General features: G+C 37.9%; 1 protein-coding gene across 3 annotated transcripts in view; it reads left to right on the top strand.

Annotated features, from left to right (window-relative positions):
- Window positions 1-21,693, top strand: part of LOC106083335 (ABC transporter G family member 20) — a 134,952-nt gene that overhangs the window by 100,253 nt on the left and 13,006 nt on the right. For all 3 annotated transcript variants that reach the window (XM_059362203.1, XM_013246276.2, XM_013246278.2), the window contains 2 exons: window positions 20,714-21,230; window positions 21,296-21,444. In XM_059362203.1, coding sequence (XP_059218186.1) covers window positions 20,714-21,230; window positions 21,296-21,444 — 666 coding nt within the window. The remainder of the gene's footprint in view (window positions 1-20,713; window positions 21,231-21,295; window positions 21,445-21,693) is intronic.

Raw genomic sequence — 21,693 nt, forward strand, 5'->3', positions numbered from 1 at the left:
TATTCGTCTTAGACCCAATAAAGTATATATATTCTTGATCGTCATGACATTTTAAGTCGATCTAGCCTTATCCGTCCGTCCGTCCGTCTGTGTATTGAAAGCACGCTAACTTTCGAAGGAGTAAAGTTAGTCGCTTGAAATTTTGTACAAATACTTCTTATTAGTGAAGGTCAGTTGGGATTGTAAATGGGCTATATCGGTCTATGTTTTGATACAGCTGCCATATAATCCGATCTGGGATCTTGACTTCTTGAGCCACTAGAGGGCACAATTCTTATTCGATTTGGCTGAAATTTTGCATGAGGTGTTTAATTATGACTCCCAACAACTGTGCTAAGTATGGTTGAAATCGGTTCATAACCTGATGTAGCTGTCGTATAAACCGATCTTGGGTCTTGACTTCTTGAGCGTCTAGAGGGCGCAATTCCTATCCGATTTGTCTGAAATGTAGCACAAAGTGTTTCGATATAATTTCCCACAACTGTGCTAAGTATGCTTTAAATCGGTCCATAGCCTAATATAGCTGCCGATCTGGGGTCTTGACTTCTTGAGCCTCCAGAGGTCGTTATTATTATCCGATTTGGCTGAAATTTTGTACAACTGCTTCTCCCATGACCTTCAACATATGGTCCGAATCGGTCTATTTTACTTCTTCAGTCCCTAAAGGACGCAATTCTTACTCGAATTGGCTGAAATTTTACACATTGACTTTGACTATGGTCTCCAACATTCAATTCAATTATGGTCCGAATCGGACTATAACTTGCCATAGCTCCAATATTAAATCAATTCTTTTCGTTTATCCTTTGTTTGCTTAAAAGAGACATCGGGAAAAGAACTCGACAAATGCGATCTATGGTGGAAGGTATATAAGATTCGGCCCGGCCGAACTTAGCACGCTTTTACTTGTTTTGTATGTGTTAGTGAGTATGGCAGTACGAAAAAATTAAATAACATGGCATCTAGCGTCAACCACACACACAAAGACATAAAAGGAAACAAAGCAGAAAAGGTCCACTGGTCTAAGCTGGACTTAAATCCAACAACAAATGAGAAAAGAACTATTATTAAAAATTTCCATACAAATTTTTAGTAAACATCTTCCCATCCCATCTTTTAATTCCAATCTTTATATTTTATTATTTAATAATTAAACTTTTTAGTAACGAATATTGGAGAGCATAATCAAATGCCTCCATAGACCACAAACTCACATACATCTCTCTTAACATCTTGTGATTATTATGTAATTTTTCCTGTCCATTATGTGTCATGACACAATTTCCCTTATTTCGATAAAACAATGAGAGCCCATTTTTCTATGGCATTTTATCGTACTCTTCTTTATCATCTTTTTTGCAAATAAAAATGAAATTTCTATAATGAATATCGCCCTTTGTCTTTTATGTGGGAACTACACGATGCCATTGAGTTGACCAAATATTGAAAAGAAAAAACAAAAACAAATTTACTCTTTCGTTTCTCCTACTGGCATCAAGAGATCTTACACTGTGGCATCACATTGTCTATTATTTGTGTGGGGGATTTCGCTATCATTATGGTGTTGACAAATGAAAGAGCTCCACGAATAGATATGAAAAAACCACCAAATTAATGAGAAAGTATGTAATAAATTTGTTAGCAATTCGCTAAAAGAAAAATCTTCCCCCCCTAACCCCCAATCCATTGTGCAATTGAATATGCAAAGTTTTTAAAAATGACATAACTTGTAGGCAGTTTGCATTGCATAGAGGTTGAGGATGGTGTTTAACTGTTGTCAGACAATCTGTTGTTGCATGGACACGGGTACAAAGTGGGCATGACGAAATTTCATGTTCGCTTCTTAAGTCTTTTGTGGCCAACAGGCTGATCGCAGCTTGTGACTCATAATTACTCGTTGCTTCATTCTTGTTGCGTTCTACGCAGATAGCCTCAAGAAAAAAACAGATCTCCATTTTTTTAAGCCTTCATTTCAAGTCAACTTTAACCGGATATTCCACTTTGGTATCGTATGCTAGAGGTTCTTTTGTGCTTTTTGTTTTGTTCCATCTTCATAGTTAAGTAGCGATTCATTTGATTTCATCGAAACAAAGAACATATAAAAAACACATTAAATATTGCTAAAGATTTCAATTCTGTATCTTTCTCATTTTAGTCATACGAAATTGCTTTTGGGCTTAGACTTATTATTTTGATTTTGATTTTTTTTGGTCTATTAAGAATTCGGTTGTGTTTAGTTTTTGTTTGGCAAGGACAAATGTTCTAATAATAACCATTCACGTTCACAATGATTTTCAAGAATTTTTTCATTGCAATTTGAAACAAGAAATTGTGAAGATATTTGAATATGAACAAAAAATTCAAATTCACATCATTTCAATAGCCGTATTTTTATGATGCTTTTATAGCCGCCACCATTCGTGATTGGAGTTGGGCAAAATCGTTTCGTTTTTAAATTTAGAGTCACATATAAACCGATTTTCAGATTTGTGGTTTTTGAGCCCTACAAGTCGCAATTTTGGCCGACACTGCTGAAAATTGTTGTTTAAAGTACACCTAAGACCTCATGTAGTACACTAACTAACAGCGAGTGTATACAATAATAAAGCGTGGTAAGATCGGGCGAAACTTGGGAACCCACTACCATGGATTCTGCTACAAATGGGTGCTATATCTGGTTATAGAGCGATTTAGTCTGTACTTGGCACAGTTGTTAAAATTCATAACAGAACTATATATCCAAGATTTCAACCAAATCGGATAAAAATCGCGGCTTGTAAGGGCTCAAAAAGTCAAATCGGGAAATCGGTTTATATGGGAGCTATATCAAGGTATTGACCGACTTAGAATGTACTCAACACAGTTGTTGGAAGTCATAACAGAACATGCTCAATTTCAGCCAAATCGAACAAAATTTTTGGCTTCCAGGGGCTCAAGAAGTCAAATCGGGAGATCGGTTTATATGGGACCTATATCCTAATCTGAACCGATATGGACCATTTCCAATCCCCAATGACCTACATTTCAAGCGGTTAGCTTTACGCGTTTGACCGCTATCGTGATTTCGACAGATGGACGGACATGGCTAGATCGACTCTGAATATCAGGAGATCGGTTTATATGGAAGCTATATCAGAATATAAACCGATTCGAACCGTATTAAGCATTGTTGTTGGAAGTCATAACAGAACACTATGAGGAAATTTCAGGCAAATAGAGGCTTCTATGGGCTCAAGAAGACAAATCGGGAGATCGGTTTCTATGTAAGCTATAACTAAATCTGAACCAATATGGCTCATTTGCAATCCCCATTGACCTACATCAATATTAAGTATCTGCGCAAAATTTCAAGCGCCTAGCTTTAGGCGTTCGACCCGCTCTCGTGATTTCCACAGACGGACGGTCGGACATGGCTAGATCGACTCAGAATATCAGGAGATCGGTTTATATGGAAGCTATGTCAGATTATAAACCGATTCGGACCGTATTAGGCATAGTTGTCGGAAGTCATAACATATGTGGAAATTTCAGCCAAATTGCGGCTTCTATGGGCTCAAGAAGTCAAATCGGGAGATCGGTTTATATGTGAGCTATATCTAAATCTAAACCGATATGGCTCATTTGCAATCCCCAACGCCCTACATCAATATTAAGTATATCTGCAAAATTTCAAGCGCCTAGCTTTACGTGTTCGACCCGCTATCGTGATCTCGACAGACGGACGGTCGGACATGGCTAGATCGACTCAGAATGTCGAGACGATCAATAATATATTGGGTTGCCCAAAAAGTAATTTTTCATATAGTCTGCTTTGACAAATTTTTTCACAGCTTGTGACTCTATAATTGCATTCTTTCTTCTGTCTGTTATCAGCTGTTACTTTTAGCTTGCTTTAGAAAAAAAGTGTAAAAAAAGTATATTTGATTAAAGTTCATTCTAAGTTTAATTAAAAATGCATTTACTTTCTTTTAAAAAATCCGCAATTACTTTTTGGGCAACCCATTAGCTTCAGTTCGTCATTCCATCCCTAAGATCTTGGGTTTTGAACACATTATTTAGTCATGAAAAATTTTTACGTCTTAAGTCGACTTGCAAATACATCATAGATCGGTTCGGATTGTAATCAGTTTATATAAGTCTACTAGCCGAACCGCTGCGCCTTCTATAACTCTCTAATATCATTTTAGGGTGGGGTCACTTCGCCCTGAATGCGGATATCGAATTAGTGCCATTGTAGCCTATGACGCTGAACGCGTTCGAATCCTGGCGAGACCATCGGACAAAGCGATGTTTATCCTCTCTTAATGCTGGCGACATTTGCGAGGTACAATGCCATGCATGGTCATTTAAAAATGTTTTCCCAAAGAGATGTCGCACTGCGGGACGCCGTTCGGACTCGGAATTTGCCCCTTCTCGGTTCCTGGTGGTAATGTTCTTCCTTAGGGTAATCTTCTCATTAGAGGAGGGAGTGCTTTAGGGTGTACCCCAAAACACTTGGCTGCAAAATTGAATATCAAATTCGTTTTCCACTCCTAAATACCTTTCATTTGAATCCCATATTATCATAATGGGTCAAATAACCCATTGAGGCATCTTTAGATAGAAAAGCGCTACTTAGACTTCAACGCAAATTTTAATGTCATATTCGTAATCTTTTATTTGAGTCCCATATAGCCATAGTCGGCTAATATGCCCACTTGGGGGTACTTGTGGGTGGGCGACCTCCCATTGCTTGGACCTAATGTTTTATGCCATATTTGTAATCTACTCCCTGATACTTTTCATTTGAGTCCTATATTGACATGAACTTTGAATATATCTGTTTAGAGGAGTTTTAGAGTTGGGGGGGCCCCGCTGGTTACTTGGACCTAAATTTTAATACTACATTCGTTTTCTGATCTCCAATACCTTTCATTTGATACCCTTATTGTGCCCATCGGACCACTTTCGGATATTGGTGGCGTTTTTGGCGTAAGGGGGAGGGTCCGCTTCCAACCGGTATCTAAAAATTATAAAGCCTATTTTTCCTTCCCGACAAATGTACACAATCTATGAAAATTTTAAGAAAATCGGTTCAGCCAAGTATCATATAGTCATAATGGGTCTAATGGCGTTTTTTTTCGTGACCCTCTATACTTCGATCTGATTTTGTATGCCAAATTCGAAATCTATTCCCGAATACCATCATTTGAGCCCCATATTGAAATGAACTGCCAATATATCTGTTTGGGGGAGTTTTGGGGTTGGGTGGGGGCCCGATGGGTACTTATACTCACCATACCGTATTCTAGTCTCCAATACCTTTCATTTGATATCTATATTGTCTCGATCGGTCCACTTTTGATTTTGGGTTGTGTTTTTGGCATTAGGGGGATGGTCCGTCCCCCTTCCGATACCGAAAATTTATATAACCTATGTTTCCTTTCAGACCAACCTATACACTATTTGCGAAAATTTTGGAGAAAATCGGTTCTGCCGTTTTTCAGTCTATACGGAACAAACAAATCGAGTCAATTTCGGAGTTTTTGTGAGGGTGGGGTGACCCCCTATATTTCGACATGAATTTGTATGCCTGATTCGTTATCTACTCCCGCATTCTTTTCATTTGATTCCCATATTGTCCTTATCGGTCCACTTTTGATTTTTGGTGGTGTTTTTGGGTTAACGGGCTAGGGGTGGCCTCCCAGGTACTTATGAAATTCGTACTCTACTCTTGAATGCCTTTCATTTGAATCCCATATTGTCCCAATCGGTCGACTTTTATTTTTGGATAGTACTTTTGGGGTAAGGGGGAGGGTCGGTCTATATGGCAGCTATATCCAAATCTGGACCGATCTGTGCCATAATGCAGAAGTATGTTAAGGGGCTTAACTTTACTCACCGTTCCAAATTTCGGTGACATCGGACAATAAATGCGCCTTTAATGGGTCCAAAACCTTAAATCGAGGGATCGGTCTATATGGCAGCTATATCCAAATCTGATCGGATCAGGGCCAAATTGAAGAAAGATGCCGAAGGGCCTAAGACAACTCACTCTCCCGAATTTCAGCAAAATCGGATAATAAATGTATCTTTTATGTGCCTAAGACCCTAAATCGGTGAATCGGTCTATATGGCAGCTATATCCAAATCTGGAACGATCTGAGCCAAATTAACGAAGGATGTCGAAGGGCCTAACACAACTCACTGTCCCATATTTCAGCAAAATCGAATAATAAATGTGGCTTTTATGGACCTAAGACCCTAAATCGGAGTATCGGTCTATATGGTCCAAATCTGGACCGATCTGGGCCAAATTGAAGAAGGATGTCGAAGGGCCTAAAACAAATCACGCAAAGTTTCAGCTTAATATTTCTATTTTTAAAGACTGTAGCATGATTTCAAAAGACAGACGGACGGACATGGCTAGATCGATACTTTATAGGGTCGGAAATGGATATTTCGATGTGTTGCAAACGGAATGACAAAAAGAAACACCCTCAACCTTCGGTGGTGGGTATAAAAAGGTAGTCGAAAATTTGTTTGTGGGAGAGTTATATCTTCTATATATAGAACGTATTTATCACAATTTTGAGCGGCTAGACTTTTCAAAAACTGAGTCATGACAGCGTCGTTGAATATTAAAAAGTTTCCAATTCAATTAAACAATGATTGAAAGAACTTACTGCCTATAATACAAAGATTTTTTTCTTTTTGTCACTCGATTCGTTCGCCATTTCAATGAAAACAGCTGTTTTTCCTTTATAAAAACAGCTGTTTTCAATGATTTGCGAAGGAATCGGGTGACAAAAAGAAAAAAATTTGAGGTTTAGGCCGATATTGTTTAATTGAAAACGATAACATTTTCAATCATATTTATATATAAAATTTTTTAAGATTTAATTAAATAAATGATTGAATAAGTCAATTTTTTAATTGAAAATGACAAAAATTGCAATCACAATCGTAATTGAAAAAAGTTCAAATTCAATTAAAAAAAAATATTGAATTAATTAATTTTTTAATTGAAAATTAAAAAATAAAATCTCTTGAAAAAAAAACTCGGATTCAATTAAAAAAAAAAAATATTATTTCAATTAATTTTTTAATTGCAAACATTTCTATTTTTAATTAAATTTTTAGTTGAAAAAAAATTTTGTGATATTTTTTTCTGTGTAATTGTACCTAGCTGTACGAAAGCTATGTGGCCCCATCTAGACTTGAAGAGATCTTCCGCTCTGTTGTCATTGGCTAGAACAGACGTCTCAGGCATTGTGTCCGTCATGACCGGTCACTGTCTAATCGGAAAACATGCTGACAGACCAAAGGTTGCCTGCAACAACTTTTGCAGAAGCTGTGAGGACATAAAAGAAGAAGAGACTATAGAACACCTTCTGTGTGTGTATCCTGCACTAGCAGTCAGCAGGTGTTTCACTTACGGTTCTCATTTCTTTGAGAACCTGTCTGATTTAGTGGATGTGAACATTCGCAAGTTGTTGGGCTTTTTAAAGCTATCTGCATGGTTCACCGGTAGGGACTAAAAGGCATCTTCCTTCTTCTGTTCCTGTGGTATCACAATGAACGAAAACGTCTAAGTTAGTCTGATGGCAGACTGCCACTTAAACCTAACCTAACCTAGCCTGTACCTAGCTGTTCACAGTGAATTGTATTGCAAATGCAGATTTGTCCATGAAAATTCTATAAAGGAACATGAGCAAAAGTCTCATATATCAATGAGCGCAGTCCAGACTTGCTCTTCGGTTGGGTGGCCCCCATAATGAGGTGTATTAGTTTTTCAAAAATTCATTCTAAATATGACTTGATTTAGCGGATCCTCTGATTTCAAGGCTTGACACGAGCACCTCAACCGGTTCAGGGAAACCCAAATCTATTAATATTTCTATAACGATATGCAAGCGGTTTCCTAAAGTTTAAGCCCAAAGGTATTCAATGACTTTAAACTATTTTAAAAAATTGTCAATCTTATTAATAGTTTTTTAATGAAACCTCTTCATAGCTGATTTTCAAATTTGCCTAAATATTTAATTTGACATACTAAAAATATTCAAATAATCACATCTCTACAAATACCCCATGTATCTTCAGCATCCAAATTTAATAGTTGATTCCATTTTCAAACCTTATGTTAATGAATCATTTACTTATTGGCAATAAACTATTGATTAAACATGGACGAGTTTCGTCAATACAATATTGAATGTCTTTAAAGATAAACCAATGGGACGACTTAATTTGATTAATCACTTAACTGAATTATAGCGCAGGCAATCTTTTCGAATTAGAAGTCAAAACAACCTTTGGATCAGAAATTAATCTTCAATTTGTTTAAGACGTCAAATATAAAATTACTATGAACCATAGTTATATACAGGTCATTTAACAGGTACGTAAACGAAAAGTAACTAATTTTGTTGTATGGCAGAATATCTTTAATGATAATACAAGTATGGTTGGATTAGCAGTTGATCTGAAGTTAAATTTTCCATTCCGCCATATTCACAGTATTATGTAGTAAACAATTTATAAAGATTTTGTAATTACTTTACAACCAATAACATTCATGAAGATCTATGAGTTTCCAACGGATAATAAGTGATCTTTTCAATTTATTACTTTACAGCTCATTTTTAATGGCTTACTGAATACATGTTTACATACATAAATAAAGGTTCTTAAGGTTCACATTACAAATATTTTAAATATTTCAATGGATATTATATTTGCTGTCTAGTAGTTCCACGGGTTCGATTCTTCTCACTGCCTTTGTTCACCCCTCACAAAAATAAAGCTGTGATTTTACTTTCATTCAATAATCGGTCTAAATGAGATGTGATTTGCAAACTGCTTTCTTTACTAAATACTTAATTTACCATGAACATAAATTCCATTGAGTAGCAGGGGATACTTTCCTCATATCAATGAGTGAAGTCGGATTAAAGTTTAAGCCCAATAAAATGGGGCCCCCTTTACCTCGTATATGCCGAGTCCGAACGGCGTGCCATATAGTACATAAGTTGGTAGAGAATTTTTAACATGACAGAATACCTCACAAATGTATCCGGCATTAGTAAGGGGATAACTACCGCTGAAAACTTTTCTAATGTTTAGGCCGGAGTTTGAGCCCAGACGTTCGGCGTCATAGACGGGCATGCTAACCTTTAGCGCCACGGTGACCTTCTACCTAACCTTTCTTTCTGCTTTCTTTGCCTAACCTAACTCCATTTATCGCCATTACATGGGGAACTAAGATTGTTCTTTCTTTAAACCTTTAATTTGAAAACAAATATAACAGAGCATTGATTTCACTTGTTGAACTTTTATTTCCTTGCAATATTTTACTTTCATTTTAAAATTTGTTAACCACTTTACATTATGAAAGCATGTTTAACAAATATGCCTTAAGTTAACAACCTCTTTGAGGTCCAAAAAACTGTGTTAACAACTGCTACCCTTCATATATATAACAAATAAAAAGGCGAAAAGTTCGGCCGGACCGAACTTTTGGATACCCACCACCTCGGGTATATATTGGGTTGCCCAAAAAGTAATTGCGTTTTTTTTTAAAAGAAAGTAAATGCATTTTTAATACAACTTAGAATGAACTTTAATCAAATATACTTTTTTTACACTTTTTTCTAAAGCAAGCTAAAAGTAACAGCTGATAACTGACAGAAGAAAGAATGCAATTACAGAGTCACAAGCTGTAAAAAAATTTGTCAACGCCGACTATATGAAAAATCCGCAATTACTTTTTGGGCAACCTATGCAAAGCACCTTTTGTCATTGTCCGGTGAAAAATGCATAATTTATGCATTGTTTAATATTGCAGAACAAAATATTGGTCTTTTTGATAGCTATATCCAAAAATATGCCGATCTGAACCATATATGACACGGATGTCGAAAAGCCTAACATAAGTCACTGTGTCAAATTTCATCGAAATCTGATTATAAATGCGCTTTTATGGGGTCAAGACTTTAAATCGAAAGATCGCTCTATATCGCAGATTTATCCATATCTGGACCGATCTAGGTCTAATTACAGAAAACTGTCGAGGGCCTTAATACAACCTACTGTCCCAAATTTTGGCGACATCGGACAATAAATGCGCCTTTTATGGGCCCAAAATCCAAAATCGAGAGATCGGTCTATATGGCAGCCATATCCAAATCTAGACCGATCGGGACCAAATTGAAGAAGGATATCGACTGGCCATTTCATTTCAGCAAAATCGGGTAATAAATGTGGCTCTTATGGGCGTAAGACCCTAAATCGGCGGATCGGTATATATGGGGGCTATATCAAGATATAGTCCGATATAGCCCATCTTCGAACTTAACCTGCTTATAGACAAAAAAATAATCTGTGCAAAGTTTCAGCTAAATATCTCTATTTTTTGATTTCAACAGACAGACGGACATACGGACGGACATGGCTAGATCGTCTTAGATTTTTACGACGATCAAGAATATATATACTTTAAAGGGTCGGAAATGGATATTTCGATCTGTTGCAAACGGAATAACAAAATGAATAAACCCCCATTATTCGGCGGTGGGTATAAAAATTGGCCCTGGGAAGGACCTTGAGAAATGAAAATTTTGGACCCCCTTTAACCCTAGGCAATATGGCAATGAAAGGTATTAAGGAGTAGATTACAACGCTTTTTTCCAATTTCAATTATACCATATACCACTACTGTGGTACAGGGTATTATAACTTAGTGCATTTGTTTGAAACATCCAAAAGGAAGAGAGATAGACCCATTGATAAGTATACCGATCGACTCAAAATCACTTTCTGATTCTTTTTAGCTATGCCCGTCTGTCCACGTTCGTTTGTGTACAAAGTACAGGTCGCAGTTTTCATCCGATCATCTTCAACTTTGGTACAGGCATGTGTTTCGGCCTAGACACGAATCCTATTGAAATTGGAAAAAATCGGTTCGGATCTGGATATAGCTCCCCCATATATGTTCGTCCGATTTGCAGTAACAATACAATAAAAAGGTCATTTGTTAACTGATTCTCTCGAAATTTGCCAGGAAAGATTTTCTTATGACTCTCGACATTACTGGTGAATTTTATAGAAATCGGTTCAGATTTAGATATAGCTCTCATATAGAGCCCGCACTCCTAGAGCCATTGCAAGCGCATTTATTGTCAAATCTCCCCAAAATTTTGTACAACGCATTCCTCGACGACTACCACAATATATGAGAAGTTTTCTTGAAATCGGTTCAGATTTAGATATAGCTCCCATATATATGTTCGTCCGATTTGCAGTAATAATACAATAAAACGGTCTCTTGTTAACCCATTCTCTCGAAATTTGGTGGGAGGGATTTTCTTATGACTCTCGACATTACTGTTGAATTTCTTAGAAATCGCTTCAGATTTAGATATAGCTCTCATATATATATCGCCCGATTTTCACTCCTAGAACCATTGCAATCGCATTTATTAACCAATCTTCCCAAAACTTTGTACAACGCCTTGCTCGACGACTACCACATTATCTGAGAAGTTTGGTTGAAATCGGTTCGGAATTATATATTGCTCTTATATATATGTTCGTTGCAATAATGTTGTCATTTGACAACCGTAGTTATTACAGTTTGAATATATTTGCTCGCCGAGGTCCATCAAAATTGGTTCATAATTGGATATAGCTCCCACATTGTAACTATAGGGTAGGTGTAGGGTATTTTTCAGTCGGCACCGCCCGACTTTTGTTCTTAATTACTGGTTTTTATCTAAAATTTAAGATGAATTTGAGGAGGAGGATGAGGAGGATGTTTGCGTTGGCCAAAGATTCCTAATCATAGAGTATGCTTTGCCACAAGCGGCCGAGATTTGGTCGGACCAGTTCATGAGTTCATTGATTATTATGCCCAGAATCTTGATCTTATCAACAATCTCGATAGATGAAGTTCCTAGCTCTAGGATGATGTTGAGATTACAGGTGGAGAATAATTATTGCTTTCGAATTGCTCGGATTTAGTAAAAGACCGTTTCTTGTAGCCCATTTATATACCCTGGAAAGAACGATGTTAAGATTATGTACACAAACATCAAAGCGATCGAAGTTGGCTGATAAATATAGTTGTACATCATCGGCATATATATGTAAATTCCTTTGGCAAATCATTAGCATACATGGAATAGTATGGAATGGACACCTCTTTTCAGTGGCAGTATGATTAGTTTTTCGATCCGCTTCACTGAAAATATGTCATGATTTTCTGATGAGTGGTGATTAGTGTACCAAACTGTCACACATTCATGGCTGGCAAACTTGACGATTTAACGCCATTGGCTTTTAATTCCTTACGATTTGACGATTTTTTCCGATCCGTTTTTCTGTACCCACCACCGAAGGATGGGGATATATTCATTTTGTCATTCCGTTTGCAACACATTGAAATATTCATTTCCGATCCTATAAAGTATTTATTTTCTTGATCAGCGTAAAAATCTAAGACGATCTAGCCATGTCCGTCCGTCTGTCTGTTGAGATCACGCTGCAGTCTTTAAAAATAGAGATATTGAGCAGAAACTTTGCACAAATCCTTTTTTTTTTTTTGCTCATAAGCAGGTTAAGTTCGAAGGTGGACTATATCGCACTATATTTTGTATTGCCCCCATATAGACCGATCCGCCGATTTAGGGTCTTAGGTCCATAAAAGCCACACTTATTATCTGAAATTTGGCCCAGATCGGTCCAGATTTGGGTATAGCTGTCATATAGACCGATCTCTCGCTTTAAGTTCTTGGGCCCATGAACATTCCACTGAGGAACAGGGACAAACTTCTCACATATCAATGAATGCAGTCCGATTCAAGTTTAAGCTCAATGACAAGGGGCCTCCTTTTTATAGCCGAATCCGAACGGCGCGCCGCAGTGCGACATGTCTTTTAAGAGAAGTTTTATATGGCATTGTGCCTCACGTTGGCAGCATTAGGAGGGGAAAACCACCGCTGAAAATATTTTCTAATGGTCTCGCCAGGATTCGAACCCAGGCGTTCAGCGTCATAGGCGGACATGCTAACCTCTGCGCTACGGTGGCCTCCGAGCCTATAAAAGGCACATTTATTGTCCGATTTTGCCAAAACTTGGGACAGTAAGTTGTGTTAGGCCCTTTGATATCCTTCATCAACTTGACTCGATCTTGGGTCTTGACTTCTTGAGCCTCTAGAGTGTGCAATTCTCATCCGATTGAAATGAAATTTTGCACGACATGTTTTGTTATGATATCCAACAACTGTGCCAAGTATGGTTCAAGTCGGTCCATAACCTGATATAGCTGCCATATAAACCGATCTTGGGTCTTGACTTCTAGAGCCACTAGAGGGCGCAATTCCTATCCGATTTGACTGAAATTTTGCATGACGTATTTTATTCTTACTTTCAACAACTGTATCAAATAATGTTCAAATCGGTTCAGAACCTGATATAGCTGCCATATAAACCCATTTGGGATCTTAACTTCTTGAGCCTCTAGAGGTCGCAATTATTATCCGATTTACCTGAAATTTTGTACGACAGATCCTCTCATGGCCATCAACATAGGTCTTTATTATGGTCTGAATTGGTCCATAGCCTGATACAGCTCTCATATAAATCGATCTCTCTATTTTACATCTTGAGCCCCCAGAGGGCGCAATTCTTATTCGAATTGGCTGACATTTTACACAGGTCTCCAACATATAATTTAATTGTGGTCCAAAACGGACCATATCTTGATATCGCTCTAGCAGAGCAAATCTTTTCTTAAATGCTTTTTTTGTCTAAGAAGAGATGCCGGGAAAAGAACTCGACAATTGCGATCCATGGTGGAGGGTATATAAGATTCGGCCCGGCCGAACTTGTCACGCTTTTACTTGCTACTTGTTATTTTAATCCATCAATACATATTTGTGCAAAATTTCAAGTTCTTATCTTCATTCTTTTGAAAGCGATTTCAATGGAAAAACATGGCTGGATTAACTTTGAATGTCCAGACGATCAAAAATATCATCGATCGGTTAATAACCTGATATAGCTGTCATATAAACGGATCAGGGGACTAGACTTCTTGAGCTTCTAGAGGGCGTATAATGTTCAAATCGGTTCAGAACCTGATATAGCTGCCATATAAACCGATCTTGGATCTTGACTTCTTGAGCCTCTAGAAAATTTGTACAACAGATCCTCTTATGACCATCAACATACGTGTTTATTATGGTCTTAATCGGTCTATAGCCTGAAACTGCTCTCATATAAATCGATCTCTCTATTTTACTTCTTGAGCCCCCAGAGGGCGCAATTCTTATTCGAATTGGCTGACATTTTACACAGGTCTCCAACATATAATTTAATTGTGGTCCGAACCGGACCATATCTTGATATCGTTTTAATAGCAGAGCAACTCTTTTCTTATATCCTTTTTTGCCTAAGAAGAGATGCCGGGAAAATAACTCGACAAATGCGATCCATGGTGGAGGGTATATAAGATTCGGCCCGGCCGAACTTGGCACGCTTTTACTTGCTACTTGTTATTTTAATCCATCAATACATATTTGTGCAAAATTTCAAGTTCTTATCTTCATTCTTTTGAAAGCGATTTCAATGGAAAAACATGGCTGGATTAACTTTGAATGTCCAGACGATCAAAAATACTTTGTAGATTAACATTTTGAGGTATTACAAACGGAGTAGTGATAGGTATAATAACACAAAACTTGAAAAATTTATATTTGAAAGGAAGCAGCATGAAATCTTTGTTCAAAAAACTAATTCTAAAAGCAAAGATTTCAAAAAAATTCATCTTGAATGGACTGAATGCTGACTGACGATCAAACAAAATGGCGATAGCGATTTCGATTTTAGTTGGCATTAACGGTTATATCGAATGGAGCGAAAACAAAAAAAAACATGGTTTAATTGTTCAACTTTGAAAATATCATTTCCAGTTTTGTTTTTCTCTGTTTTTGTAGTATTTTTGTTGTTGTGTGAGTTTTGAAATCGTCCAAAGGTGTTTAGACATGCGATTGTAATTAGAGCGATTATCTTGAAACAAGCACTAGTACGACTACGAATATGATCGAGCGCAATCGCATAAGAATGCATTTTGCTGTATGTGTATGTGTATGTGCATGTATGTGCAGTTGTATTTGAATGCAGTTCTGTTCAAATTTGTTTTATAATTTCCCCCATACAAGTATGGTGCTATCAAAGCCAATTCAAAAAAAAAACACACACACACATGCCCGGACACATCAAGTGAAATATTTAAAAACGATGATTTTTATATTGCGAACTAGACTAAGTTAGTGTGGTTATTAGCTTTTAGTCCCCAGCTAGTATGGTTTAGCCAGTAATTACCAGGCTGCCCCGTCTGTGCTCTTGAATATATTTGGACTTGAGCAAACTGTAGAAATTCGATGACTTTTAGCACCCCAGGGAAAACTGGTTTAGCCTTTCCTGGGGAAGAGGGAGAGAGAGGGGGGAGCGTTTTAAAGCGTTTTAATATTTTAATTTTAAATTAAATTAATAGGAATGCAAATGTCCACCGAAGTAGTGTAGACATTTAACATGTTAATTGCGGACTTTTTCCCAAGATTAACTTCTTGATGTGTTAAATTGCTAAGCTTAACTCTGGAGATTGATTTAGGAAATATGATATGTAAATCAATTTTTGTTTTTTAGTATGAAAACAAGCATATGGCAATACCAAAGGTGATTAATGGTAACGTTTTTTCGAGTATTAACCCAATACTGTATAAGTAAATGGTATATCACCCAACTGATACCATTGCTCCCACTTTTTATTTGGTATTCACAAGACCAAATGTAGAGTGGTTTGCCATTAACTCTTATACAAGGCAGCCAAAACCTAATGAGTTTGTTAAGGAAATCCGTTATCAATGATATTCGAGAGACTAGGGGCCACTACTGTGATACAGGTAACTACTACTATAATTCAGGTACTACTGCTATCATACAGAAGAAGTGATAAGCCCAACTTTAAGCCTACCGATATTCTCAGAATGACTTCCTGTCTGGCTAGATAAAGTTGGATTTTAGTGACAGTCTGCAATCATATCCACTTCGATATTTAAGACCATTGTTAAGAAGAGAAGTAAGATTCCTTCTACTTCAGCCATAAATGTTCACTTCCATTCAGCCATGAATGAAAGTTATTAACAAACTTGTTTTCCGTCATATAAGGTCATTTTTTGCGGGGAAAATTGGCTTGTCGAAGATCGACAATTTTTTGTATTCAAAAAAAATTACATGAAAAATTTTCTCTAAATTCTTAGGAGTGAGATTTTTGAAAACCATTTTTGAGTCTTATTGCATTTCATGGTTTTTGTATTAAAAACAAGTAAAAAGGCTTTAAATTCGGCCAGGCTGAACTTTGGATACCCACCACCTGAGGTATATACATAAACCACCTTTCGTTAAAATCCGTTGAAAAAAGCATACCTTATGCCCCATAGCAGCTATATCGAAATATGTTCCGATTTGGACGAAATATGTTCCGACTTGGATGAAACATGTTCCGATTTGGACCTAAGTACAAGTCATTATTCAATTGTGTATAACAATATATTGGTCTTTTTAGTAGCTATGTCTAAAAATAAACCGATCTGAACCACATACGACACGGATGTAGAAAAGCCTTTTATGGGGCCAAGACATTTAATCAAGATATCCGTCTATATGGCAGCTACATCTAAATCTGAACGGACTTGGTCCAAGTTGGAGAAAATTTTCGAAGAGCTTAACACAACTCACTGTTCCAAATTTCAGCGAAATCGGACAAAAAATGCGCCTTTTATGGACCCAAAACCGAGAGATCGGTCTATATAGCAGCTATATCCAAATCTAGGCCGATCTGAGCCAAATTGAAGGAGGATGTCGAAGGGCCTAACACAAATCACTGTCACAAATTTCAGCAAAATCGGATAATAAATGTGGTTTATATGGCTGCAAGACCTTAAATCGAGAGATCGGTCTATATAGCAGCTATATCCAAATCTGAACCGATCTGTGCCATATTAAAGAAGTATGTAGTAGGCTTAACTTAACTCACTGCCCCAAATTTCGGCGACATCGGACAATAAATACGCCTTTTATGGGTCCAAAACCTTAAATCGAGAGATCGGTCTATATGGCAGCTATATCCGAATCTGAACCGATCCGGGCCAAATTGTAGAAAGTTGTTGAAGAACTTAACGCAACTCACTGTCCCAAATTAAGGCTAAATCGAATAATAAATGCGCCTTTTATGGGCCCAAAACCTTAAATCGAGAGATCGGTCTATATGGCAGCTATATCCAAATCTTGATCGATCTGAGCCAAATTGAAAAAGTATGTTGATGGGCTTAACACAACTCACTGTCCTAAATTTCGGCGACATTGAACAATAAAAGCGCTTTTTATGGGCCCAAAACTATAAATCGAGAAATCGATCTATATGGCAGCTATATCCAAATCTGGACCGATCTGTGCCATATTGACAAAGTATATTGGCGGGCTTAACACTCACTGTCCCAAATTTCGCCGACATCGGACAATAAATGCGCCTTTTATGGGCCCAAAAACTTAAATCGAGACATCGGTCTATATAGCAGCTATATCCAAATCTGGACTGATCTGACCCATATTGCAGAAATATATCGAGGGGCTTAACTTAACTCATTGTCCCAAATTTCGGCAACATCGGACGATAAATGTGCCTTTTATGGGCCCAAAACATTAAATCAAGAGATAGGTCTATATGGTAGCTATATCCAAATCTGGACCGATCTGTGCCATATTGAATAAGTATGTCGAGGGGCTTAACTTAACTCACCGTCCCAAATTTCAACAAAATCGGACAATAATGTGGCTTTTATGGGCCTAAGACCCTAAATCGGCGTATCGGTCTATATGGCAGCTAATTCCAAATCTGGACCGATCGAAGCTAAATTGAAGAAGGATGTCGAGGGTGTTAGACCACAACTCACTGTCCCAAATTTCAGCAAAATCGGATAATAAATGTGGGCCTTAGACCCTAAATCGGTGGATCAGTCTATATGGCAGCTATATCAAAATCTGAACCGATCTAAACCAAATAGAATAGAGATGTCGGAGGGCCTAACGCAACTCACTGTCTCAAATTTCAGCAAAATCGGATAGTAAATGTGGCTTTTATGGGCCTAAGACCCTAAATCGGAGGATCGGTCTATACGCCAGCTATATCCAAATCTGAACCAATCTGAGCCAAATTGCAGAAATATGTTGAAGGGCCTTACACAACTCACTGTCTCAAATTTCAGCAAAATCGGATAATAAATGTGGTGTTTATGGGCCTAAGACCCTAAATCGGCGGTTCGGTCTATATGGGAGCTATATCAAGATATAGTCCGATATAGCCCATCTTCGAACTTAACCTGCTTACGGACAAAAAAGAATCTGTGCAAAGTTTCATTTAGACGATAAGCCTTCTTCTTTTGACAGCAAGTGCGATTTTATGTCAGTGGGTCGGATATCTAGAAAAATCTCCAGTGCCCTAGTGGGCGTGGTTTTCATCGCTCCGCCCATGCCAAGACGGCATCCATAGCAGTGCACTAAACTATTGAGGCTTAAGTAAGTATTGGTCTAATCACGCTTCTGTAGAGCCAGTGGGCTATCAGTGGATTCAGGCCCCATTTCGAGCCTACGGCCTATCTATATAGTGCCCAACTTCTGTGACCCTTCCAAGATCACTCCTAAGTATTTGATCTTGTCAGATATCGAAATCGTTTTATTGAGGAAACGTGGTGCGTCAAATTGGCCCACCTTTGTCTTCCTCGTGAACAGGCATATGTCAGTCTTCTCTGGGTTAACATTGAGACCCCTGGGTCTAGCCCAGTCATATGCCATATGCCCTTTCGGCCCTTCTGCATAGATGGTTCGGATCCTTACCTCTAAGAAGTATTATAACATCGTCTGCAGAGCAGACGTGTTCAAATCCCTGCTCAGTCAGCATCCATAGTAGGTCATTTATGGTGGTCACACAAAGGAGTGGCGATAAAATACCCCCTGTGGCGTGCCCTGTGCCACTTTATCCCTTATATTTATGCCATGGGACACACCTGTTCCTTAGCAAATGGGTTATCCATCTTTTGTAGTAACGCCAGAAATATTCCATCAGGTTCGGGTGACGGAATGTTTTCAGCGTCACTATAAAAGGAGGCCGACTATCTGGCGCCTCATCTGGCCACTATTTTCCCTGCGTACTTAGGACTATCATAGACATGAGTTAAAACATAGCCCCACAAAAAATAGTCTAAAGGTGTTAAATCGCACGATCTAGGTGGCAAATTGACCGGTCACGAGCGTGAAATGAAATGTTGAACGAACTCGTCTCTCAATAAGTCCATTGTTACGAGCGCTGTGTGGCATGTGGTACGGGCTTGTTGAAACCACATGTCATGCAAGTCAAGCTCTTGCATTTTGGGCAAAAAAAAGTTGGATATCATCTCAAGATAGCTCTCACCATTACGTTACGATTCGCATCATCTTTGAAGAAGTACGGTCCAATGATTCCACCAGCCCATGAACCGCACCAAACTGTGACTTTTTCTGGATGTATTGACAGCTCTTGCAATGCTTCAGGCTGATCTTCACTCCAAAATCGAAAATTCTGCTTATTTATGTACCTATTGAGCTAAAAATGAACTTCGTCGCTGATGAAGAAGAAGCGACCCTATAAAGTATAAATATTCTTGATCAGCGTAAAAATCTAAGACGATCTACTCATGTCCGTCCGTCTGTCTGTTGAAATCACGCTACAGTCATTGCACAGATTCCTTTTTTGTCCTTAAACAGGTTAAGTTCGAAGATGGGCTATATCGGACTATCTAGATATAGCCCCCATATAGACCGATCCGCCGATTTAGGGTCTTAGGCCCATAAAAGTCACATTTTTTATCCGATTTTGCTAAAATTTGGGAGAGTGAGTTGTGTTAGGTCCCTCGATATCCTCCTTTAATGTGGCCCAGATCGGTCCAGGTTTGGATATAACTGCCATATAGACCTATCCGCCGATTTGGGGTCTTATGCTCATAAAAGCCACATTTATTATCCAATTTTGCTGAAATTTGGGATAGTAAGTTGTGTTAGGCCCTTCGACATCCTTCTTCAATTTGGCCCAAATCGGTCCAGATTTGAATATAACTGGCATATAGACCGATCTCTCGATTTAAGGTTTTGGCCCCATAAAAGGCGCATTTATTGTCAGATTTCGTCAACATTTGTGACAGTGAGTTGTGTTAGGCCCTTCAACATTATTCTTCAATTTGGCCCGGATCGGTCCAGATTTGAATATAGCTGCCATATAGACCGGTCTCTCGATTTAAAGTCTTGTCCCGATGAAAGGTACATTTATAAAATTTGACACAGTTTGACACATTTTGATGAAACTTGGTTTATATATATACCCCAGATGGTGGGTATCCAAAGTTCGGTCCGGTCGAACTTAAAGCCTTTTTACTTGTTTTTTGAAGTTCTTATACGTGTTCAAAATTTAGTTACTGGTGTTTGTTTTTAGTTATTCCTTACTTTCCTCTATTTGCTACAGAAGTTAATTATTTGAGAATATAGAAAACAAATGTCCCCCCAAATATAATTTATTTGTCCTAGTTTAGTTTCGAGTAATACAATGTTCACATATTTAACTGATTTTCTTGTTTCATTTCAGCTATGGCCTGCTGGGTGCCTCGGGTTGTGGTAAAACTACTCTGCTTTCCTGCATCGTTGGTCGTCGTCGCATCGATTCTGGCGAAATATTCGTTTTGGGCGGTAAACCTGGCTCTCGCATTTCTGGTGTTCCAGGCAAACGTGTCGGTTATATGCCACAAGAGATTGCCCTATATGCGGAATTTTCCATACGAGAAACCATGATGTATTTCGGTTGGATTTTTGGCATGGAAACCAAAGAAATCGATGAACGTTTACAGTTTTTGTTGAATTTCTTGGATCTACCGTCAGAAAAGCGATTGGTGAAAAATCTTAGCGGTGGTCAACAGAGGCGTGTTTCATTCGCCGTAGCCCTTATGCATGATCCCGAACTGTTGATTTTGGATGAGCCTACAGTGGGTGTGGATCCACTTTTGCGTCAGAGTATATGGAATCATTTGGTACATATTACAAAATCGGGACAGAAGACAGTTATTATAACGACACATTACATTGAGGAAGCCAGGCAGGCGCATACGGTACGGATGTGCATGGAGCATGTTTGATAAGACACCAACTAACCATGTTTTTTCTTTCTGCTTAGATTGGTCTAATGCGTTCGGGCAATTTACTGGCCGAAGAATCACCCAGCGTTTTACTATCAATGTACAAATGTATCAGCTTAGAGGATGTATTCTTAAAACTCTCCCGCCTGCAGTCGCAGAAGGGCGATGTATCTCAGGTTAACTTCAGGTAAGGTTCAGCATCAAAAGAGCATGCATGATTCATAACAATACTTACGTCAATTAATTAGCTAAAAATATTATTTTTATTACTTTTTAATTTAATTTAATTTATTTTTTCATTGCATGGTTTGGTAATAATTTAAAAAAAATTAATTTTGTTTTTTTATTTTTTTTTTTTTTCGTTTCTTTAATTTGGATATATTTTCATTTCATTAAAATCACATAACCACAACAAAAACAACAACAAAACCCAATA

Source organism: Stomoxys calcitrans, chromosome 2 (genome assembly GCF_963082655.1).
Source record: "Stomoxys calcitrans chromosome 2, idStoCalc2.1, whole genome shotgun sequence".
Classification (NCBI taxonomy): Eukaryota; Metazoa; Arthropoda; class Insecta; order Diptera; family Muscidae; genus Stomoxys; species Stomoxys calcitrans.